The following is a 26,593-nucleotide window of genomic DNA, read 5'->3' on the forward strand; positions in this document are numbered from 1 at the left end:
TTTCTCTCCCTCTGAATTTCCCCATTATCCTTTCCCAAACCCTCTAGGTTTTCCCTTTGTAGGGATTTGTTTTTGGGCTCTATCGGTATTGCAACTCCTCCTTCCTCAAACCCTATTTTTGGCACCTGCTCATTTTTGTTGGAAGGCTCTCCAACAAACACATGTCGCCTCTTCCTCCTTGAGATCGATTCTGATTCAATTTCATAAGAGTCAACCTTATCTTCTTTCACCATGATCCGACATTCCAATTGTCCACGTTCCTTCAATTTTTAGTTAGGACATAGGATCAACTGATCTTCCCTTTCAATCTTTTGCCTCCACACACCTCAGTCTGTGCATATTTCAATTTTTTGTGGTAGTGGAGGGAAATGTTGCACATATGAGTCTTTATTGTCATTGATGTCAAACCTTCTAGGGATCCGACTATTGGTCTGGTTGTTGGTTCTATTGGTCCAGTTGTTGTTTTTGATGGTCAAATCTATTGCGTTGGTTTGGTTATATTGATGTCTAATCTGTGTGATGGTTTGGCTATTGGTTCAAAAGTGTCATGATGCATAAGTATTTGGTTGTATCTGGATGTTGGTCTAGATGTTTGTCAATAAGTGATATTATACATAGTCGTATACAATTTTATTTGTGCAAAGTGAGTTGTTGCTTTTAGGATATTCTATGGAAACTAAGTATTCATGATGGTAAGTATTGATGTTTATGTTGTGTTTTCAGAGGATGAATGTCTACTTGCTTGGTCTAGAAACTACTCTGGTGGATCATACTCTTGTCTGGTAATGTATGGTTGAACCAGATATGTATCAAATGGACTTATGAATTGGTATGGAATGGCCATGGTCAACCAATCTTCTTATATTTCAATTTTTCAGATGTTTCTCTATGAGCGATGTCTATGTGTATGATCAGAGTTTGTGTAGTTTCAAGATGTTGCAGAGGAATGAGTTGTATTCCTCATCCCGTTAGTTGTGTATGGGTGTTGTGGATCATTGGATTATGGTTCTAGCATGATATGCTACTTTTGTTGTGGTCCACATATCTTATTTTTTAGGTTTGGATTATGTGTTTGGGTAAAATGAATCATCATATGTGTTTTTGGTTGCATGTGAAGTCTTTTTGGTGGTATTGGGAAGGTGTGTCGACTTGGTGTGAATCTTCACACATCTCTTTTGTCTTCTGCATGCAATGTTTTGGGTCAATAATGTATATACATACTACATCCTTAAGTTGACCTAATAGAGGTTATGGATGATCTGGTTGGTATATAATGGACAAATAAGTTGTGTAGTGTGAAGAGGCGCGCGCGCGCGCGTGTGTTATGTGTTAGTGATATGGACAGAATAAAGTAAAGTATGATGAGAATGTGATGTGAGTTTAAGGTAATACAATGGTTTGGATGTGTTACAACGTAGAGATGGAAGATGAATCACATGAGTATTAAGCTATGGACTGTTATTTGCATATTGATAGATGCTATTGTCTCGTGCTGTTCAATTTCTTATTATCATTATTGTTGCATCTAGACAAGTACTTTTTATCTTTCCTTGAAGAAGTGCCCTTTAGCTGTGCAAGTCTCTCTTATGTATCTTGCCCTAAGGTTGCGCGCTTTAGCTTGCAAGTCCAGAGTAGCGAGCTCCTTGGTCTATGACCCAAATCTTTGTAAACACTTATTACATATATTGTGAGTTTGATTCTCCCTACATGGCTTTTCCCAGTTTGGGTTTTCCACGTAAAAATCTTTGTGTTCTTGTGTGGATCCATTTGTTGTTTTAGTTATTTACTTTCATGCTCAAATGATGAATGGATGTTATGGTTTATGTGATTTAGTCTGCTCAAGTTTTTGCATATGCTAATTCACTCCCCTCTCTCAGCATCCAAGTTTGTTCAACAAGAAAGGCCTTAGGCTAAGACATAATCTAGCATAGGTCCCAAAGCACCAATCCTCCATTTTCTTATCCACCTGGATGAGAGGACCTAGGTTTTTCCCAATGCCAACTAAGATGTTTTGTTCCCAATACTCAGTTGGAAGGTTGTATAGTTTGATCCAAACTAGCCCAAATTCATTTTTCTGTTTCCATGGGTCAAAGTTTGGCCTTCAATCAATCATGTTAATTCCAAAGCCATCCATTAGCCAAGGTCCACTATTCATTACTCTCCATCTATCCATATTGGATGGGAGTTTTACTAAAAAATATCCATTTGGCAAGGCACGAAGCTGGACACTCTTTCCCTAATTTTTATCACACCAATCCCTAATCTTGCTGAGAGAGTGACATCCTCCCCCCATTTCATAAACATTCCTACCTCCTTCAATCTTTCTATTGAATCCTCCACTTGTTTTCCCTTTGAGAAAATGAAGTTTTTTTTAATCATAGGATTGTATGGGCCTTGGGACTTACCTTGATCTTTCACTAAAGTGAATTGAGGACCATCTTCGGGATGAAGCTTCCCTTTGCCCTTCCATGGTCTACTTGTTTGATTTCCTTTCTCTTGCCTCCTTAAAGATTGATTTTCGAGCGCCAGTTGTTGGATTTTTTTGCTCCGCTTTCGTAGCCCAAAACCGTCCATACCCTTTCATTTTGAATCCCAAGCAAATTCGAGTGAGTCTTATTCTGGTCATGTTTTACATTAGGGTTCTGAGGAGGGACATCTTCAAATCCCATTTGCTCCTTGTGGGATGTTTGATTCCCTACACCATTCTAGCCATTTTGCTAAACTCTTGGATCTTTGTGGAGTCACACTCTTGGTCCAGTGCCCTTCTTGGATTTCCCCGAAATTCCTTACCTCCAAATTCCCCCTCCTTGATCTATCGCCCTAGCGAGAACCTGTTTGTCCCTATTAGGAAAGTCCCGTCTGAACGATGCTGTCTGAATTTCTCCATTTCTCTGTTTGCTCGAGCTTGTAGGTCCTCCATTGGTATCTCTTGCTCTGCATTGTCTTCCCATATGAAGAGACACTCTCCATTTTATTTATAAATATTTAAACCATATTAATTAACTAAAACTAAATTACTATTAGCCTAACATTAAGATAGATAAAACTTTTAATAATATTGACTAGACCCAAATAGTATGTGGGATCCATGCAATGAATGAATGTTTTTAATAATGTCTACGAGACCAAACAACTTATGAAACCCACACATAGCCAACGAAGTGGATAAGCACATAAATCCCTCAAAAGAAAGTCCTACCACACCCAGTCTACTTAATTTCTTTAGATCTTCTACTATATATTTTGATCAAGAAATCAACAACTTTTGTTATCTTGATAAATGCAAACTAAAGAAATAACACATGATCAAAAATAGATACTAAAACCTTATCTTTTTTATATTTTTGCTTTTATAGTTTCATTCCTTGCTCTAATTTTAACAAACAATTCTCCACTTTTTCAGCACTTCTCTCTTCAAACAAAGAGCGTACTGCCAATAATAATCCCAACTTTCGTCATGTACTCTGAATTTTCTATCTCCTAGTGCTACCATAACAAAGCTGAGGAGGGTCGAAGAGGACGAGGAATCATATTTGATTTAAAAACGGAAGAGAGCAGCTTACAAAAATAACTTGCATTTGGTCTAGTTACGCTTGAGAATATTTATGTTCAAATTTCGGTAGTTTAGTGTAGAGAGGGAAAAAAGGAGAGAAAATATGGGAAGGGGAAAGGGGGATTGTTTGAGCGAGGATGTGATGGACGCGATAATGGAGAGGCTCCCGGCGAAGTCAGCGGCAGCGGCGGCATGTGTGTGCCGCAGTTGGTCTCGCTCTGCAACCAGACTCCTTTCTGCCCCCAATTTTGTTACCGCTGTCTCATTCAACCGAAATTTGGAGGTCTTTTTTAACTCCCCATCTCTTCCATGTTTTATACAAATCTTTTTTTTAAACAGCACTAGAGGAGGGGCTGCAACAACGGTTTTATAAAATTGATCACTGACTAATTAAATCTTAATTGGAGATTTAAAAACCATATTAGATACTCAAGAGTAGCTTAAAATAGGCTTGGAGACTTGCAGTTATTCAGCCATTTGAGAATTGGTTCGTTTAATTACAATTTTTTATATTCTTAAGTGGTAAATCTAGGATTAACAGGCGAGACTACGAATTGGAGCTTATTATCAGGCCTTTACTTTGTCCACCAATAATTAATTCAACCAATATAACAGAGTCACTATTGGCTCAAAATCGGCATTTTTCATCGAACAAACAATAGACGTACATTATTACACCGTCCATGCTCTTTCTAAATTAATATATTAATTGAGCTTTTACACTAATATGTTTTCCTCTGTTCAAGGGGTTGAGCTTAATTGTTGAAAACATTGGATTTTCATTGTGGAGATCTAATTTTAATTATCTATAGAGATATTTAAAGAGGAATTCTAAATTGTAAGTAAGTGGTTTCTAAATAAAAGTGGATTTCTAAATAGTGATTCTTGATCTTCTATTGGTGATTTCTGATACAAGACAGAATCCTCCTGCCTACAAATTCAAACTCAAACACAAAAACAGAACAAAGATTTTTTTTTAAATTTCAAAACTTAGATTGCAACAAAGAACAAATTTATTTATCAAAACTGCAAACATACATTTCACAAGTTGGGCCTTCTGTTGGCCTCTCTCTATTCTGCCTTCTATTGCAAACAAACCATGCAAATTAATTGCTTTACACATTTCATTGCTTACACCCCCTATTCATGGCTTGTGCCACTGTTCTGTACAAGCATAACAGTCCCCTTTTCACCTGCTCTCCACACTCTCCTCTCGCAGCCACACACCCTTCCTTACCTTGGCAGATTCTCCTCACACACTCGCCCCTCTCCTCTCCTTCACACTGCCGCTTCCTCTCATTATATCGCCCCTTTTTATCTTATTAATCGATATCTTGAAAAATGTATTTTCTGTCTTCACATACTCTTCCACTTCTTGGACCAATGTCATTAACTTTTTGTCTCCCTCCTAATGGAATGTTCTGATTCGCAGTATTTAGTCTCTATATCTTCTTTGTTGTTTATTTAGTAATCAATTTGCATAGCAAGATACATTTTTCATTATATGCCAACTGTACAAATCTTAAATTGAAACAATACATTCAAGATAGCAAGCAAACTATTTGACAAAATATCTCTGAGTGGGAAGAGCAAAATTTAGTAGCAAACAGGGCTGCATACTATAGTGATATCAGAGCTTGCAAACCTGCCAGCCTGTGGAAGTGAGTTGCATAGCAGAATGGAAAGAAAGTTAAATGCCATGATTGACACGATGTCACAATTATCAGATTAATTCATAGGGGAATCAAAACACATAGTTGGGAAACTAGTTCTGCCAATCAGCAGAGTATCCATGAGTTGAGGAATGCTTAACACCTTTCCTGATGTGATCAAACATTTGTCATTTGATGAGTTTGGATCAGAAGAGTCAGAGTAGGAGGATGAGGGAACACTTGAACAGTTCTAAAGCTTTCAGAAGATTGAATCATTTGAAAGAGCAGGTGGATGAAGAGGAGTCTATAGCAGAAAAAAATTATGGAGGGATTGCCTTGAAACGCGAGGACTTTGTGACAGAGTTTCAGAATGATTCTTTGGTCATGCATGCAGCTACCATGGATGAGATGGAGAATGGAAGAAAGGATATAACAGTAGCATTCGATCCAATTTCAGATTTATCTGGTTATGCTTTTAAGACTAATGACTTCCATGATGTTCTTTGTGATGAGTTCACTAATGTTCTTTCAAATGAAGAGCATGGTGAAAACAAACTTTCAGATAAAGGGCTTGGTGACTCCAAATCAGCAGCAGTTTGTAATAAGTTGAAAACTTAAAATCACATCTTAAAGTGTTCAGATCAGAAAATCACATTGCGATGTAAAGAAAGAACAACCATTGACAGAGATAACTTAGCATCATAATCTTACGATTCATGATTAAATTGTAAGCAGTAAAAAGTAAACAACACTTGTGAATAATGCGGAAGTAATTTTACAGATTCAGTCAAAACTAAAGTAAACACACTTCTAAAACAACAGAGATCACTAGGCATTCCCAGAAGTGGGCCCTGCTTCCTTAGTCCGCCAGGTGATGAAATAGAGTTTGCGCCTTTACGCTTGTTCGATCAAAAGAGAAGTCTGTGTTTCTATCATAAACTTAATACAAGTTCTGCTTGACTATTCCATATATCTTATGCTATTATATTTATATGTATGTAGTATATAACTGTTAACTGTCAAGTCCATAAAAAGATTAGATTGTTTGTTTTGGCCTGTGGCCAACAAACTGAAATACAACAAACAATACAAACCGTGGCTTTTGGCCACAGGCTTAACATGACATTCTAAATGTTTGTTTTGTTTCATAAAAGAAAATGATTTCCAGCAAACAAGATCCATGGCAATCTTCACCACAACTCCTACGTGCAGCCTGCTATAGTGACTCTTGTTCACCCATTTCCAACCAAGTAAATTAGTATTTGCATAAATCGGCGACTTAGGCACTTTTTATTCCTTTAAAAACATACCAATAATTTCATTATATATAAGCTAGTTATGGCAAAACTAGGGATTTTCAGGGTGAAAATTAAAAAGATAAGAAAGGCTTTTTAGATAAAAAAATCTACACAAGTTTTTAACTTACCAAGGATATAATATTAATCTAGGTGTATTTATTGTGGAAGCCATGTTATTATCCTTGCTGGTCGTTTTACGTTCTAATGCTGTGCATAAGACTCTTATGCGTTGTGATTTTATTGGAAATATTGGTTCTTTGTCCCTATCGAATAAGGCAAGGGCACAAAAAAACAAAAACAAAAAAGAGTGTGCAAGCAGACAAATAAATTAAGACAAAAGTTGACCAAGATGTGGGTTTGTTTTGAAATTCATTCCTTGTGCCAAAGTCAAAAAAAAGATTTTCGGGAGCTGCTAATAATCTAGTGCCATTGTGGAGTTTTGATGTGGTGCCAAGGACAAGCCAAAATCACTATTTTCTGAAAAGACAAATCTAGCAGGACATTGTGGCATCTAGGAATTCATGCTAAATCGACTTATTCTCACAGGGAAGATGTGTGGGTTAAAAGGTCACATACAGGCAGTAGTCATGGCTGGACAAATAAGAAAGCAGAATTAATAATAATAGAGAATATGATTGGCTAGGTGTGATCATCTTGCAGGAGGTCGTGGCTTTTTCGGACACTTGACTTGTTAAAATATTCTGCAGATTGGGGGACGTGGGAGTGTGTAGTCACTTTGTAGTGGCATGGACTCTTCCCTTCCTAGGCGTTAGACTTTCAGCTGATAAATGTATTAATATTGGTTTGATATTGCTAGCAGCGTGCTCATTGTTATCTAGGCGTGTGCATTGAAGGGAAAGTTCCAGCATGGCGTATAGGGATATTGGTACCTTTTCCTTGCTTGGGATGCGGACTTGTGTGGATATCTCTTGCTGGGCGTAAGGATTATTCTTGTATTGCTGTTTACTTGATTTCCCTCTTGACCACTGTGGTGTATCCATCCATGTGTGGCTAGTATGGTGATGGCGTGAAGAGCAAAGGGAAGTGTCAAGCTAATTGCTAGTCTTGGTTTGAGTTGCTGACAGTGCCGGTTTCTTGGATTGGGTGTGGCTCTTCATTAGATTTATCAGTGGAAGCATTCATCCTTTGCATTCATTATTCTCCCTGCAAGGCGATTATAGTTGTGCGGAGTTTGTGGTCTGAGCCAAATGATTATTAATGTTTTAATGTATTTTTCTGCTGCTGCTATACAATTTCCTGTGATTCCCATAAATGTTTTCAGATCCGTGTAAAGTCATGAATACTTTTTCCTTTTGCAGACTTGTATTAGTTGGAGCCATCTAATAGAATGTTCTGATTTGCAGTATTTAGTAACTATATCTTCTTTAATGTTTTTTCAATAATAAATTTGCATAGTGCAAGGGGTTGTGTTCTATTGGTTAAAACATCGAGTTCTCATTGTAGAGATCAAAGTTCAAATCTCAAAAGGGACATCTAATATGGAAATCAAAGTTGTGACTCTTAGTCTTCCACAGTTGGCTTCTAGGTGGTTTCTAATAAGTAGATTCTAATTTGTGACTCTTGGTCTTCCATAGGTTGATTCTAGTGTGGTTGCTCGAAATGAGCTAATGTTGGTTTCTAATCCGTGACTCTTGGTCTTCTACAAGTTGATTCTAGTGTGGTTGCTCGAAATGAGCTAGTATTAACGTCATGGTTGTGGTTGCTCGATATGAACAAATATTAGTGTCATGTAATGATCTCAAGTTGATGCTCGTATGAACAAAATATTTGTAAACGATCTGAAATATAAAAAAATAATAAATTTGCATAAAAAGATACATTTTCCTTATATGCCAATTCTACAAATATGAAATTGAAACAAGACATTCAAGATAGCAAACAAACTATTTGAAAAAATATGTCGGATGAAAGAGCAAAAGTTAGCAGCAAGCAGGGCTGCATACTACAGGAAAGGGTACAAGGTGTCTTCTCCAAATGTTTTAAGTGGTTGGTTGTTCCAAAATGCTATTGAACATTTACAACAAATTGTGGAAAATGAAATGAAGCAACGATGAAAGTTTGGATGCACAATTCTTTCAAATGGGTGCACAAATGGAAGGAACCACACTCTTAATTTTTTTTTGGCTTTAAATGGCGAGTTAGTTTTTCTGAAGTCAATTGATGCCTCCAACAAACTAAAGAATGTACAAAATTTGAGCTTGCTGCTGGAGGAGGTTGTTTTAAAGGTGGGTATTATAAATGTTGTCCAAGTCATTATTGACAATGTAGCAGCATATATGGTGGCTAGAAGATTACTTCAAGAGAGGCATCAAACACTTTTTTGGATCCGTTGTGCAACTCATTTTCTTGACCTTCTTTAGGAGGGCATACGAAAAATTGATTCAATGAGATCAATTGTATAAGAAGCAATAGATATAACAAAATATATTAATAATCACCCATGGGTTCTTCACTTGATGAGAGATCACCCCTACGAAAAAGAGCTTATGCGATAAGATGCTACAAGGCTTTCAATTGATTTTCTAACGTTCCAAAGTATTTCTAGTTTATTGACTCTCTTGAAGTAGATACTTTTGAGTCTACAATTATTCAAAGAAGGTTGATGGAGAAAGGATTGCTGATGTTTTTATGACTAGAGCTATAAAGATTGTCAAGGTAATTTAATTTTCAAATTGAATTCTTTACTACTAAACTTAAAAAGTATTTTGTTTCATTGTAAGTTGTAACTTAAATTTGTTTCTACTTTGTACTTTGTATGTTATGAAGCTATTGGTGAGGGTTTTGTGCTTGGTGGATGGGGAGAAAAATGCAATGCGATATATTAATGAGGTCATGGATACGGCTAAAGAGGCCATCCAAAATTATTATAGGGGATGTGTTGTGATGGTTTTACACATCGCCCCATTGCAAATGGGGACCCCTACTTTTTTTTCTAGGGTAGTTGTTTTAGTTTAGTCACCTAGATTAGCAGTAGTTTTGGAGCTTTTAGCCTCTTACTTGAGAGAGGATGCAATGTAGTTTTCAGGTCGTGTCTAGTTAGGAGTTCCATGATGAAAGTTCGGGGTGATTGAATAATCCTCAAGCAAATCTATATTTCAATTGATAATGATAGCTGATAGGTGAGAGATATATGAAAGAGTGAAATTTGGATCCAAGGATAAAATATCCATATGAGGGAGTCCGCCTCTCCATCCTTCCATCCTTCCTTCCACCCCATTTCCTCCATTTCATATCCTCCTTCCATCCATCGCTCCCTAGCCGCGGTATCCTTCCTTCCATCTTCCTTTCCATCATCCTATCTCTCATCCTTTATCCTTGCCATCCCTTATGCCTTCCGTAACCTTCCATCCTTCATATTCCTTTTGCCTCCCTTCCATTTCACCTTCCTTCCATTGTACCACACATCCTTTATCTTTCATTCATTCTCCTCCTTTCATCCTCTTCCATCCCATCCTTTATCCCTCCATCCTCCTCCATCTTCCTTCCTTCATCACTCAACTATTCCATTCACCTCCATATACCCTTCACCTTCACCTTCACATACCTAACTTCCATCCCATCCCTTAACCTCCTTCACTTCCCTACCTTCCACCACTTCCTATACCCTCTAACCTCCATTTTCTAACCTTCTTATCTTCTTATCATATCCTAACCCCTACCACTACCTACATCATATCCTAAAACTTCATTCACTTTCCTACTTCCTAACTCCCATCTTTCCTTCCTATCCTTCCATCTTCCCTTCCACTTCATCATCCTCCATCTCCTTTACTACCCCATCCTAACCCAATTATTTTCCTTTCCTATCCTAACCACTACCCCTTCCACTACCTCCATCCCATCCTAACTATCCTTTTCACCCCCTACATCCCTCATTGTTAACCTTCCTATCTTATCCTATCCCCTACCTACCCACCTAACTATCCTCATCTCCCACCTTTATTCCCTAATTACCTTTTTCCTAACCTACATGCTATCCTAAACCACCCTCTACTTAGTCTAAACCTACCCTTCCATCCTACATCCTAACTCCTAACCTCCCTTCACTAACTTCCATCCATTCCCTTACCACCCTCTACCCCGGCGCCTTCCTTCCTTACTTCTTACTCCACCACCTTCCCTCACCAACATCCCCCACTTCCCCCTTACCGCGGCATGTTCTTAAATTTCACCTCTCTTACTTCCTTCTCCACGCGGCATGTCTACTCCCCACATCTTCCATCCCTCTCCTAATGCGGCATGTTCTTAAATTTCACCTCCCTTAATTCCTTCTCCACGCGGCATGTCTACTCCCACCTTCCTTACCACATCCCCACCGCGGCATGTTCCTTACTCTCCCCCGCGGCATGTCCCTTACTCCACATTCTCCATCCCATCTTCACTGCGGCACCCTTTCCATCTCATATCCTTAGCTTCCTTAGCCACCGTGGCATATGCCTAAGTCCCAAAGCACCCGATGAAAATAACGAAGGTATATTTAAGGCCAGCTAAGATGAAATAGAGGGCCCACTCAAAGATAAAACATGAAAAAAAAGTCTTAATGCCAGCAAGGATGTCAAGGAGAAATAGGGGTCCACACACTAAAAAAAATGTTTTATTTAAAAATAAGATACCCCACACATTTCGTTGACACTTTGACTCCAAAACACACAAGCATGGAAATGTTCCCATTTTTCCAGTGATCACTCAAGAGTCTTAGTTTCACCTGTTAGCCATCTACGTAGGTGAAATCAGTGGATAAGAGACGATATTGCCACCAAGGAGGGCTTATACTTGATCATTTTTTGACTTGGGTGGTTTTATATCTTATGCACTTTATAATAATTCATTATAGAGTTAACTTTTTCTATAATTAAAAAATCTTATAAAGTAACTTTATAAAAGTGCATTATATAAGTTTTAAACTTATAATTTATTTTATGCCAAAATAGAAACTTTCATAAAAGTAACTTTATAAAGTTAAATCATAAGCGCACCCTATGGTTCGATTTCCTAGGCAAAGTATTGTAACTTAAAAAGTGGTGATTATTTCATGATGAGATTTCCCTCAAGTTGAATGCTCAAATTGGAGGAATACTCTCCATGGCATCTTGGAATTTTGCATCCCATTTTTGGGCGTGGGAATTTGGGAAATAAAAGAGGCTTCCCGTGAAGTTTTGGGCATTATTGGAGTTTATTGTATTTGAGAGCTTTTGCATTTGCAGGTCTGCAACATCTATTGCAGGTGTCTGAACTGAATTTGGAGACGGAAACCTTCAGATTTGGGTGAGAGGACGAAATCTCCCTCATATTTAAGCTACCGATTTTGCTTGGAATGTTATATTTTGCCATAAGGTAAAAAATCAGTATTTGTTAGCAGCTACAACAGGGTTATAGTCTGATAATTAGATCTGAGCACTTTGGTTGACACTTTCAGCAAGTTATTGTTTATTTATGTCAGCCGTACCTCTCCTAGGTCAGCTGTACCATCCTAGTCAGCCTGTGGGATGCAAATAAATTAATAAAGGGAATTTAGCAGCAGCTATTGGCTGGAAAATCATTGTTGGGAGGTCACTAGGGTAGATCAATGATTTCTTTTGTGAATTCAGGGCACATTTGAATGATATCAGCAAATTAGAGGGGAAAGAGGGTCAATTTGGTGATATCTCCTGGCAAGATTTCAGAATAAGCTTCAGAATTGCTATCCATTAATTCAATTGTTTTTGATAATTATTGTTTAGAAGAATAAAACCCATTGGAGTTGTTGGTGCACTTTGGAAGCTCCTGTAGCAGCATTTCTATTCAATAAAGTCAATAAAGAAGCCTCCAAGCAAGGCGTTGGACCTCTAGTAGGCCAAATTTGGCAATTTAGTGTTGAAATTCATTAATTCTTTGCTTTTGTTAATTGCTGTTTATAAATCAGATATTCTGAAATTTAGTTTCAGTAATTGTCATTGTTCTGGCTTGTATTTCCAAATTGCATTATTCATTCTATCATCCAAAAACCCAAAAACGCATTAAAACTCAAAAATTCCTCAAAAACTCCAAGCTACAATACGCTGGTCAAAGATTGATTTTGAAACAAAAGAAATCAGAATTGAGCCATCTCCTAGTCGGCATCTTTCATACATTTAAAAAATATGAGATTATTGAAACACATGCTAGGACCCACTTGGGCATAGATACTTTTATTTGAAAATTTTTAAGGCATGAAGCTGATGTGGCACCAAGGTGGGCAAAGTAAGAAGACTTTTGAAGAAAGACATGGTAGTCAAACATAACCGATCGGGTTTAAATTCATATAAATAAAATAAAAGAACATTGCAAGAGTTATGTCGGTCCTTCACATGGGAAATGCAAATCATTAATTAAAAAAAATAAAAATTAATCAAAGCATTGTAAAGAAAGCCGACCCCCTCCTAGAGAAAACCTACATCACATATAAAGGGGATTTTGAGGAATTAATTCCCAATTCAAAAGCAAATCAAAGTCAGAACTAAGAGCGAATCAACAGCAGACCAGTGTTAGCAGACTTAGTGCTGCGAATTTTATCAGCCTTCATCAGCTTGCAAAGTGAATTCCAGATCAGATCAGACCAAAGGGCGAATTCTAATTCAAATCAGGTCTAAGTCCTAGTCAAAGGCAAATTGTCAAGGGAATCAGGGCAATCCACATCCAGACTTGAACAGAGTCTTTCACCATTATTTCCAGATTTTAAATAAGAATTGCAAGTTCTGAAAGTGTCATTTCCAGACCTAACGTGAAGCATGTTTAAGCAGACTTAGAAGAGGATTAAAACCTCCGTTTTACCATTTCTTAGAGGGTATAACAGGCTGAATGTGAAATGTATCATGTTATACGTGTTTGAAGTAATGTCTGTTGTTTTGCAGGTCTGATAAAGGAGAAGAAATCAATGTGAATTGCAGCTGAGAATGAGCAAGCATATTACAAATCAAACCTCTTTCAAAGCAAGTTTTGCAGAATCACGAGCAGATTGGAGTGAATCTCCTAGCTAACTTAAGAACTTTCCAGAAGTTCTTTTGCATATCAGGATTAGAGGTAGAAGGCAGATCAACCTCATAGAAGGACTTCACAAGTCATACAAAGAAGATCAATCACATGAAGAAGTTCAAGTTGCACATCCAAGGCATGAAAGAGGGATATCATAACAAAAACAAAGATTGCGCTCAAGTTCAAGGAAGTGGATGATAGGCAACTATAAAAGGATAGGAAAGCATTCACACATCAAAAAGGAATACTAGAAGGTCATCAAAGAATTTCAAGATCCGAGAAGGTTATCACAAGGAGGAAAATTTCCAAGTTAGAGTAAAGAAGAGCGAATGTGATCAAGAAAGTTTTAGATGAGCAAGCTAAGATGGCATCCTCTCATCATCAACCAATCAAGTTACTTCCACATCGGCAAGTCCAAGTTCAATGAACTTGATTCATTTCATGGTTGAGCAAGTGACATATGGTGCGTCATCAAATACTATTTTATGTACCTAACCTCAATTCTCATTGGTTAGAAATTAAGATAAACATGTGTCTAAATTATTGTAATTATTTCATTGACCAAAAGGAAGTTTGTTGTAACAAACCCTAATTAGGGTTTTATCGTAAAATCTTGGCCATTGAGGTGGATTTGATCCTGGCCACTCATTGTAAAGAGAGCATTATATAAGGCTTCTCTTTCTCTCATATGGAAAGATTAATAGTTTAGAAATAATTAATAGTTCAACAATAGTGAATAGTTGATAGTGTTGGCATATGCACACTCCAATGAGACATTGTAGGTGATTGAAGGTTTTGTCATTAATGGCAACCTTACAATCCTATGGCACCGGCAAGGCATTACACCGGCAAGATAGTTCACCGGCATCAACAGATCACATTCTACACCGACGCTCAGACCACCGGCACCGGCACAGAGAAAGGAAGCATACTGGCATAGAGGCCGACAGGATTTTTGATATATTATATTTTTTTATTTATTGTAAAAACTTTGTAAGCCGACTTGGCAAGTTGTAAAATGACTCTTATATATAATAGAGATCATTGTAGACATTTTGTAAGCGAAAAAAAAGGAAGATATTAGGCAGACCTATTATGCGAAATATAGGTTAAAGGTTTTACGTAAAGAACATAGCAGAAACCGTTACTGGATCAGGCATTATAGATGCTATTGTAAAGCAGCACAAGATATTGGATTTGTATAATCCACATTGTAAGTCAGTGAGACTTCCCATTGAGCAGTGAGCTCTAGGCAATTGGCCTTCTTGCATGTGCAGGCCCCTCTTGTAAGTAATATTCTCTTATTTGCCAGTAAGTGAATATTGTGGGTCACAAATCCCATTGAGGTTTTTCCCACACCGGGTTTCCTCGTTAAATCCTTGTGTTTGGTATGCTTTTCATGTGGATGCTTTTAATTCTGTTTATTGCATTATTCTTGCATACCGGTATACAGTTATAATATGTTCTACATGTTTTAAGTCAAAAAATTCAATCCACCGGTTAGATACTGATTCACCCCCCCCTCTCCGTATCTGTGGGAATCCTAACAATTGGTATCAGAGCCTGGTCCTCTATTTTCAGGAGCCTAACAACTTGAGGAAGATCTTGACACCGGTAAAGATGGAAAATCTGATGAAGCAACTTGAAGCAGCTCTCTCAGACTATGATACAGAGAAATTGAAAAATATCAAACTAGAAGATGATCTAAAAGCAGCTCAGGATATCATTCAAGCACTTCAAGAGAATCTTACTATTGCAAGAAACAAGAGAAGAGAACTTTGTGAAAAAATGCAAAATGAGAATGATGAAAAGGAATCACTTAATGATATGATAAGCAAGCTGAAACTGGAAAACATAACAACAAAGAATGAGATATAGGATATGACTATGAGATTTGTAAAGAAATTGAAGATAGGAAGAAGAATGAAGAAGAATTGATCAGAAGACTAAGTGATGTAGCAAATGAGAACACAAGACTTAGCTATGAAAATGATTTATCGAAGATAGATCTGATGCACACTCAGAATGACTCCAATGAACTGATGAGGTAGAAAGAAGTCTTAGAAAGAGAACTAGAAACTACAAATCAACATAAAGAAAAATTCAAGAAAAGCTCAGAGAAACTTGGTAACTTGCTGAAGAATCAAAAACCTAAAGGTGACACTTCTCGAATTGGCTTTGAAGTTGGTGAAAGCTTCGGTACTGCAAACACACAGGATCACAGCAAACCGGTAAGGCAACCTAATGCTTATAAATTTAATGGAAAATGCTTTAACTGTAATAAGTATGGTCATAGAGCAAATGAATGTAGGTCTAGAAATTATCAGAATATCAACACACCCACCGGTCAATGTTCAAAATGCAACAAAGTTGGTCACAACTCTGAAAATTGCAGAATGAATGTGAGATGTTATGTTTGTGGAAGATTTGGACATTTATCTAATCAATGCAGAACACAAACCGGCATAGGTTATGGGAAAGCTATTCAGAAGAATAATGTGACTTGTTATGCATGTAACAAGATTGGGCATATTGCAAAATTCTGTAGAAGTAAAGGATCACCGGCAGACAACAAAAGTTCTAGCTTGAAAGGTAAAGAAAAAGTTGAAGAGGTTAAGCAAGAATTCTCAAAACAATGGATTAGAAAAGTTGATCTAAATGTTGGGAATACTCCTCCACCGGTAGAACCAATCAATGCTTCATCGGCAGGACAGAGTGATGCTTCACCGACAGGACAGAGTAGTGCTCCACCGGCAAGAAGTTCTTCATCAAATTGAAGAAAGTTTCCTTGAGGGTTTGGCAATCTAAAGACACATGTGCTATTATTCCCTCGGTTAGAGATGAGAAGTTGGAAATTACTTCATTACCGGCAGACAATGTTAAGTGAATGCTTAACCGGCATGCATTAAACATGGTAGATGGCAAATAAACACTATAAATTTGTGGTTTTGGTTCCGTTTCATTTCACTGTGGTTTCAAACATTCGTAGAGCGCGAAATTTGCAGAGCTAAGGAATTCCAAGCAAAGAGGCGAAGCACTTCAAGCAATTGATCCATCCAAGACAGAAAAAGGTATTTATCATCATGGCATCCACCTCTGCACTTGAATATATAGCAAACCCTACTGGAGTTGAGGTTATAAAACGCCCTAGGCCTGTATTTCAACTAGTTCCCGAGGTAGCAAAGAAAGATGACAATGTAGGTGCTTTCTCTCAAATACCAAAAGGAGTTGTTTATGTTGAAGATCCTAGAATTTACATTCACTGTAACATAGAGGAATTGGGAGATGAAGAGATCAAAACTATGTATAAATTTGTCATATGTGATAATTCCGGAAATGTGAAACCGGAACATAAAATCATTGAAACCCTAGGATTTACTGAAATCCTCTGCATTCTTGAATTTCCCAAGGATGTGATTAGGATAGTCTTAAGCAGGGTACATGGTGAATTTTTCTGGTTAGATGCAATTCACAAAATCACCAAGGAAGCTGTGAAAGCTGTCACAGGGTTACCGTCCACCGGTAAAAGGCCAAACAAAACCAAGAAGGTCTCAAATGACCTAGTTACTAAGCTAACTAGTGCTACATCTGATCAAAGGTCATTAAGAGTCAATGATGTAACCGACACCAATGTAAGGTTTATCAGCATGATATTAGGGTATAAGGCAACTCATGCAAATAGACTCAATTCAGTTTCAAGTTTATGCATTAAGAGTGCTTATGACATGATCACAGATAATGTAAAGATTGATATATGTGAGTGGTTGAAGGATGAGTTAATTGACAACTTAGGCAAGATTAAGAAGGATAAGAAAGGAAGTTTTAGGTTTGGAAATCTGCTAGTATGTTTGATGCTACACATAGCCAAACAGGTTCCCGGTATAGGCTATAAAGTACTTGGATTTGATATACCGGTTGGAAAACAATTGATAGAACTATTCAACAATATGGGAGAAGACAAGGAAAACAATATCCATGATTACTTTCAAGCACTCAAGGCCAAAATGAAGAAGAGAATCAGATTATCACAGAAGATTGTTGACAAATACAAGGATGATATATGTTTTGTAATAAAAAAGGATGAGATCTGGATGGAAGCAGTCATCCCAAGAACAATCTGGGTAACAGAGATGGGCTATGAGACAGATGATCATATGATTGAGACTTATGCTAAAGCACTTCTGGAAGCTCCAAACGAACCAAAGGAAGAAGTATTTGGTAGTGCTGAGACCATAGAAAATCAAATACAATCTAAGAAGAGAGTGAAAAAGGTTGAGGCAGTTGTGAGAAGAGGTTCTAGACAGGCAAAGGCTATTAAAGAAGATGTATTAAAGCAAACCGGTATCATTGAGGATGAGCTAAAAACTCTACAGCCTGAGACTCACCTATCACTGGTAGGCACTTCTTCGGAGAGTGACATGCCTGCAGCTTTCAAAAGCGTTGTAAGGAAAAGAGATCCTTCACCGGCAACCACACCCTCACCTAGGAGGACAAGACAGAAACAACAAGCAGTGAGATCTCCGGTTAAAAAGACTACACCAAAGAAGAAACTGACACCCAAGAAGAAGAAGAGAACAAAACAAAATTTGGCCCCTCTTGACATACTGTTGAATGAAATTACAGAGGAAGGGAAACTGAAGAATATAGAGAAATTGTATGACACTCTGACTGCAGATGAAAAAGAACAAGTAGAAAACAGTGTTATATTGCATATGGACATGTATAAGAAATTTTTGATGGAAGTTGTAGATGAAGTACTAGATGAACTGTTCAAAAGACTGGAAGCAAGAAGACAAGCTGTTATAGAGCTTGATAAGAAAATCAAAATTGAAAAGTTACTAGCTGTTTATCCAGTTAACTCACCTAAAGAAATTGATGATTTAATTGCTGAAGCCAACCGGTCAGAATTCTCTACTGCACACCGGCACATTGCATTAATGGTTGGAAGAGTCAATGAGGTGACTAAAGAAACATAAAATGCATGGGATATATTCCTAGTTGAGAAAGAAAAACAGGAAGAATACAGGAACCCCAAACCAATAAAGGTATATCAAAAAGAAAGAGACAAAGGAAAAGGAAAGGTTGGTGGACCTCCGAGTATCAAAGTAAAAGACAACTTACCCCCACCTCCTTTTACATCACCGGTAACAACAACTACAGAAGATCAATCGACAGTTGAAAGTATGGATGTAGAGGATGTCAATCCTAATCCTGAAGTCTTATACACAGTAGATGTTGATACACAAAAGATCAACATTGTGGTAGATAAAGATACAACTGGTAAGACAGAATGGCTAGTGAGCCACCGGTAGCTGAGCAAACTGATCAAAAACAAGAGAAACCGGTAGATGACAAAGAGCAACAGGCAGAAACTTAGACTGAGACAGTGCAACAAACAGAGCAACAAGAAGAGCAACAGCAACAGGAACAGGCTCCGGAATAGGTACAGGAACAGAGTCATGAGGAAACAGTACAACCGGCAACAGGAGAAGTACACAAACCATTGCTTAAGGAAATGCAAACACAAACAGACCTACCAGAGGTCACAACAAGCTTGGTTACTTCCTCCACCGGTGGAATTCAGAATGTTGGTTCCTCCTCAGTAGGCCACAAATCAACAAATGTAACTGAAGTACTTTTGGATTCAATCAAAAGGATAACAGATTGTAGTTCACAGGCTTATAAAGCTATAGATGACACAATTCCAATTTTGAAGGTAATTGCTCCTAATTGTAATATAGACAATAAAGATTCTTTAGGACAACTTGATACTTTGTGTAAATACATCACTGAGAACACAGTGACTATTGAGAAAATAAAGGAAGAGACCTTGAAGAATAAGGTAGAAATTGAAAAGCAAAAATTCTTTGAAGATCAGATAAAGAAGTGTACTAGAGAATTTGACACACTTCTATTGGAACTGTGTAACTTATTAAAGGAATACAAAACTCTGTACAAAGACACCTGCAAGACAAACTTTTTGACAGTAGACAGATAAGAAGATGAGCAAGGTATAGGATGAAATCGATAAACTTGCAGATAATTTTGTTAACTCACCTGATACATTATCAGTTTTTGAGCAAAGGATAACAAATTTTGAGGAAGAGTTACTTAAGTTAGAAAGAGAAAAGGAGAGAATAGTGATTAAAGCAAAGCATCTAAGACTAAAACTGAGTCCAAGATTGGACTATCTAGCATCATTGCGGAAGGAAATATCTGAGGCACTGATACAGGGATAGAAAACACCGGCAGAGCATATGCAGCACCTCACTGGTACAGTTAAAAGAACAGAGACAACAATAAGAGACAGTAAGAAGTTTATGGAGAGTATAAACTTGATTTTGGCGGATCTATTTCAAATTGTAACTACCCAGTTACAAGGTTGAAACTACAAACTCTACTGACTTCTTGACAACCTTTGTCATTTATGCCAAAGGGGGAGTAGTGGTATGAGAAAATTCAATATCACAGGAATCATATGCTCAGGGGGAGCACACATTTTTGGTAACATTTTTGGACTTCACATTTTTGGATACACTTTTGAAATTTCTCATGAGTGTTGCCATCAATGCCAAAGGGGGAGATTGTTGGCATATGCACACTCCAATGAGACATTGTAGGTGATTGAAGGTTTTGTCATTGATGGCAACCTTACAATCCTATGGCATCGACAAGGTATTACACCGGCAAGATAGTTCACCGGCATCAACAGATCACACTCTACACCGACACTCAGACCACCGACACTGGCACAGAGAAAGGAAGCATACCGGCACAGAGGTCGACAGGATTTTTGATATATTATATTTTGTTTATTATTGTAAAAACTTTGTAAGCCGACTTGGCAAGTTGTAAATTGACTCTTATATATAAGAGAGATCATTGTAGACATTTTGTAAGCGAAAAAAAAGGAAGATATTAGGCAGACCTATTATGCGAAATATAGGTTAAAGGTTTTATGTAAAGAACATAGCAGAAACCGGTACTGGATCAGGCATTATAGATGCTATTGTAAAGCAGTACAAGATATTGGATTTGTATAATCCACATTGTAAGTCAGTGAGACTTTCCATTGAGCAGTGAGCTCTAGGCAATTGGCCTTCCTGCATGTGCAGGCCCCTCTTGTAAGTAATATTCTCTTATTGGCCAGTAAGTGAATATTGTGGGTCACAAATCCCACCGAGGTTTTTCCCACACCGGGTTTCCTCGTTAAATCCTTGTGTCATGGTATGCTTTTCATGTGGATGCTTTTAATTCTGTTTATTGCATTATTCTTGCATACCGGTATACTGTTATAATATGTTCTACATGTTTTAAGTTAAGAAATTCAATCCACCGGTTAGATACTGATTCACCGCCCCCTCTCAGTATCTGTGGGAATCCTAACAGATAGATGTTATATAGCAAGCAATTAAAATAGAGTAGGAGAAGAAGAAATTGTTGCTAAGACTTGTAAATGGATATACTTTTTTCATTGAAGATATGGTGAAATGTGTTGTTTCAACAAGTTACATAGTTTCTACTTCTCATTTGCTTTCATGTTGATTAGATGAATGAAAGGAACTGTGAATGATTAATGATGAAATTCATATATCCATGCCACCAGCGATTTGCTGATTGTAGGTTTGCCTTGTGTGGTCAACTATAATCCTTAAATGAGCTCAACTTCAATTGCTATTCATATCTTGATATGCATCACCTTAATGGTCTTTTTGTTGGTAATAGTGATTAGAACATCATATGCCTACCTTAGGAGATCACACTAGCTTTGTGGAGTTTTTCGTTGATGGCAAAGTAGAGCTTAGTTGAATTTCATCCAATCGTTCATTGTCTTTTGCATTCTTAGGAGTAGCATAGTCTTCCTAAACTCATCCCTTTTGCTTTTTTATTTTCCAATCAAATAGTTAGAATCTAAGTTCCTGCAATATTCAAACGTTCAAGCATTCAAAGTTCAACATAAGTCACCTTGGATTACTAGCAATCACATCAACCATTGAGCTTATCCACAAGTCAAGACTTGATAGTAGAAACCTTGGAGTTGTCTCATTTGATCGCGAAGCATAGCATTTGAGAGACTTTGATCAAGAGAGGATAGATACATTTGGTATTTTATTTTGTGTTCGTATGTGCATACAAAACACATCAACATGATGCAAATAGATTTGCTCCTATTTGGGAGATCATTGATTGGAGGTGGAACAATCAACTTCACCAACCCGTTTATGCAGTGGGTTATTATCTCAACCCCATGTTTGTCTTCTTTGACAACTTCATGGATGCTAATGGAGAGGTTATGGAGGGCCTACCCACATGTATTGAGAGGATGACACCTAAGGTTGAGGTGAGAGATCTCATCATTTATGAGTTGTAAAATTGTAAGGAAACTAGTGGGAGGTTGTTTCTTTGCCATTAGCTATATGAGGAAGAACTACTCAAAACGCCAAGTAAGGAAAAGTGAAGTCTTATATCTTGCAAGTTATAAATTACAATTCTTAATAGAATATTGTTTATTTACAAAATCTTGAATACCTTATTTGTAGGATTTTGATGGGAGGATTGGGGTGGAAATACCCCAAATCTGCAAAGGCTAGCCCCCTAAATTTTGTCTCAACCTTGTGGTGCTTTTGGCTGTGAGTGCTATTGGAGCTTGTTGGATGCCATTCACACAAAGAAGTGTAGTAAGCTGACTGAACAATGCCTTAATGATCTTGTTTTTGTGCAATACAACCTTTATCTCTGCACAAGAAAGTTTGAAGACCAAGCAATGGAGCTTGTTGATTTGATTGAGATTGATACCTACAATGATTAGATCATGTAGGATGATGAACCCTCCTTGTTTACAGTAGATAAGATTGCTGATTTGGAGAGGAAAGCTATGGAGGATGTGGCTGCGGCAAAAGTAGGGGGGGATTGGAGTGGATGGCATTGATATGTTAGAGGAGTAGCGATTGCCATTTAGCAACAAGGTGGAGCCACATGCACAATCTTCTAGGACAAGCAGGGAGCCACAATTGAGTGTAAGGACCATACCCTCTACCCCCAATGTTTCACTAGGTTGGGGAAGAAGAAATTTTAATGACTAGTAATTTTTTACTTGTCTAGATATGAAATTTATGATGATGAGTTTTCATAGACAATTGGCATAAATTCATAATAATTATCATTTAGCAAATAGCTATTGTATCCACTATCTAGCTTTGCATGATGATGTTGTTTTGTGTTCGATATGTATTCAAGAATCAAATTTAATAGAAAACACTTCCTCATGGTTTTTAAGACTCATTTGATACATTTGTAGTTGAATTTTGCAAAAAAAAAAAAAGTGCTTTTTAAGAAAGTTTAGTAATTTTTAAGTTCCCAACTTTTTGTTGAGTAAAAAATTTGGGCTTGTTGAGTGCTCTCTGTGTCCGAGTTTGCGAATTATTATCTAGACTAATAAAAATAATTACAATCAAGCCTAGATATGTTAGGACTGAAATAATAAGTGCTGAATTGTATTTACAAAAAAATATTAAAAATTCAAGACTTAGCTTGAATCTAAAATTGTCAAATGTGATGCAAATGGTGTCAAGAGTTGATTTGCCAAGCTGCTGGAATTCTAGGGCTTGATCAGATGAATGCCACATAATCTACAAATTGGCTGTCCCTGTTTTGCTTTAGATCCATGCTTGCATAAGTAAATTGGCGTGCGGACTTGAACTTGTACTCATGAATTCAACCAGTTGCAATTTGATGTTTGGATTTCACTTGCTTATGTGTTTATGTTATGAATATGGAATCTCAAATATTATAGTGATGAGATCTATTATATTCCAATGAGGGTGCTACCGTCTAGTGATGTAGGAGCTAGCAAAGGGCAAAGGGTATAGGGAAGTTGGTGCAGGAGCACCCAAAGACACAAATGAAGACACAAATGAAGTCTAAAAGAGCCTAATTTCACCCATGAGGTGAAAATGGTCATCTGTAATAGGTTGATAGTTTTGTGAGTTAATAAGACCCAATTGATGTAAGGCATTGTCATGGTTGCATTTTATAAGCCACCATGGATAAATGACCATGTGGGTTAGTAGGAGTCTAGGCATGAGTGAGGCAAATAAATATTGGTCTTAGAAACATCAGACCAATCTTTGGAATAGGTCAAATACACCTTGGAGTCGCCAAAGTTGAAAAGTGCAAGTTGACAACTTTTGTTGTCATTGTAAAATGTTGTAAAAAGGGATAACTAATCCTCCAACGGTTCCAAAGTTTGAAAAGTGGTTGGAAACCATTAGGGAGGCTATATTATGCTCACTTGGATCGATTCCAGGTTGTTGTTGGCGTAGTTGTTGAAGTTGATGAAATTTGATGATGTTTTGGAGTTTGGAGCAATACAATATACTTGGAGTTTTCTGAAATTTTGTGTTTTTGCTGTTCATTTCTGGTCAGTACGGATTGGTGGATATCTGAAACCAATTGGATGAGTTAGGGAAGTCTCTTACCTTTCATTTGAAACAAGTTCGAGGTTTTGTAACAATCGGGTTGTAGGGATCCATCCAAATCTAACCAGACTTGTCACAAACCCTACCGACACCTAGGGTTTCACTGTAAAGATGCCCTTAATCTGACATTTTCATCAGAGGACCAAACAACCTGTGGGAAAATGTTATAAGGGCCATTGTATCATAAGATTCTGGTGTTGGTTTGCAGGGAGGCTCTAAGCCCGAAGAGACTGAATTGACCCTAGGCGGGTATCTCTATGTGACCGCCGAAACTGTAGAAGTGGAAATCACTTGCAAAAGATAAAGAAGATGGGATCAAGTCTTGAAACCTTGGATTTGGTGGTTTGACACCTTACCCCAAGTTGCAGAAGTGTTGGTTTAGTCGGGGGACTAATACAAGGGGTACTTGCTTTGTAAATTAGGCCTAATTGGCTTAATTAGGTCTGGAAGGACAGTAAGGGTAAAAACCTTTCAACTGGTGGTTAGAGTCTAAGCCTTTGGGCAATTGTGTAACTAGATAAAGGGTATCTGAATCTACCTTTAGTTTGTCTTGTCCTTTGGAATTATGTTAAGTTGTGTTTGGAAAACTCAACCGGTAGGGCTACTAGGCTATCGGTAGGGCTACTAGACAATAGGACAGTTGTGAGGCAAGTATTCCCTAACACATCTGACAACAAGATCGTATGGGTGTTTTGTGTTGGTTGGACCACCAATAGACAAAATCCAATAGGTTTCCATCCCACCGGTACTGGAAGGTACTAAACCGGTTCACACAAGGCTAGAGTGTTTTCATCATACTGGTACCGGAAGATACTAAACCGGTATGGATCCGGTCACACAAATTATTGTGTAAGTTGAGCATTTGGTAGGTGTGTTGTTCACACCTTGAACAAACAAAAGAACTTATTTTGGACATAGTAGTTGTGGGTGAGAGAAGGTTTTCACCTAGTTGTTGCCTGGCTCTGCATTAGAAGTGCTTAATATAGTTATGAGCGTATTTGCTGATTTTGTAACCTCAACTGGTCAAAGTGTTGATGCTCTGCGTGACTAACATAGGAAGGATGTTCACACTTGGTGGGCATCACAATGGCCATAAATTGCCACACCACAAAAGTCTTGTGGTCAAAATTTTATCACAAGTTTTATATTTTTATTGCAAACTCTCTAAATTTGATTTTGTATCAATTTTGAAATTACTTTACAAATTTGAAGTTTGATTTATAATTTAATGACTCTATCTCTCTCTTTGTCTCAATAGGTTGTTAGTTTTTCTTCATTTGAGTAGAATTTGAGTACATATTTCTCCACTCAGTGAATCACAACTAGTTGTCATCATGGAAGGTAGAGGAACTAGTTTATTTGCATTCCAACTCATGTCTTCTTATGCATAAACAAAACGAGTACAAGGGGCAAGGGGCAACAAAGTTGTGGGATGTTGACCTAGACTAAGCTGACTTGGATGTTTTTGCTGCCACACCATCTTCACTTTTTGAGGAGTTAGCTCACATAGTTACACTGTGAGTGGTAGTGGGGCTGCTTGATGTTCTTCTAGTCTACCTACATCATCTAATGTCAATGATGATCATGATGTTGATCTTAATGAAAATCCATATGTTGCTGATTACTAATTATATTATTTCAGTGTTGAACGATGAATGTCTATCATGACGTCTAAGTTTGACAAATTGATATTGAATTAATGTACTATACATCAAAACTGTAATATTTATGATAGTATTGTTTAACATATTCATGATGTACTATTTTGAACTTAATTTCTCGTTCTGCTCAAATCACCAACTTAGATTAAGAGTTGTGTGATTTTTCTAATTAGCATTTTGTAGTGTACAATGTCATTTTTTATGTATACACACCGGAGTCGTAGTATAATGTACCCATTTTTGGTCACTTTAGTATTGTAGTTGGTTTCGACCTTCTTGATGATCGTCAACCTTGTTAGAAGGGATGTTTGATGTTGGCACTGAGATCAGTTGTTCTAAAGGATTACTGTGCCACTCTCCAAAGTAAATTCCGACTTTTTGTGTGTTCTCCAAGATTATTGGAGAGAAGCTACTTATAGTAAGTCACCCAATCGGGCCCGATTTTCATTATTCATCATCAAAATCATTTAAGTGCAGTCAATTTTCTATTCCAATGCTTTTCAATAGTTTTCGCAACCCGGGTGTATTGTTGGCTTTAATTTAATTATCTTACTAAGGTTGCTTATTTTTATTAAGATAATTTAATGAGCACCTTAGTATAATGGCTTGTCGGAAAGAGAATAGAAGTTTTAAATGTTGGACGCTTGATAAATTGATTCAAGTGCCAAATTTTTTTAAATAAGCAAATAAATCACCTTTTCAGAGATATAAGGCTTATTTAAATTATAAAGTGATTATATATTGAGTTTTGTTTGCCCTCTCAGGTGAATAACTTAAAACATAAAGCACGTAATGCAGAAATACGCCATAGATATCAGACAAGTATAAGAGATGTTATTCCATTCATAATTGTGTGTTACAAGTTACATTTCGAAGTATATAAAGATACCGAGGGGGTGCGAGCGCCAACCGTCGCACCGCAACGACCACCCCTCGGTTG

General features: G+C 37.4%; 1 protein-coding gene across 3 annotated transcripts in view; it reads left to right on the forward strand.

The window, feature by feature from the left end:
* The first annotated feature begins 3,398 nt into the window (after window positions 1-3,398).
* The window catches only part of LOC131029737 (F-box/LRR-repeat protein At5g63520), a 251,491-nt gene continuing 228,296 nt past the window's right edge, over window positions 3,399-26,593 (forward strand). The window contains exon 1 of one of the 3 annotated variants that reach the window (XM_057960372.2): window positions 3,399-3,836. In XM_057960372.2, coding sequence (XP_057816355.2) covers window positions 3,657-3,836 — 180 coding nt within the window. In that variant the 5' untranslated portion in view covers window positions 3,399-3,656. Of the gene's footprint in view, window positions 3,837-7,136; window positions 7,732-26,593 lie in introns of those variants that run through there. The other 2 variants (XM_057960373.2, XM_057960374.2) reach the window with 2 other exon arrangements.

Source organism: Cryptomeria japonica, chromosome 9 (assembly GCF_030272615.1).
Source record: "Cryptomeria japonica chromosome 9, Sugi_1.0, whole genome shotgun sequence".
NCBI lineage: Eukaryota > Viridiplantae > Streptophyta > Pinopsida > Cupressales > Cupressaceae > Cryptomeria > Cryptomeria japonica.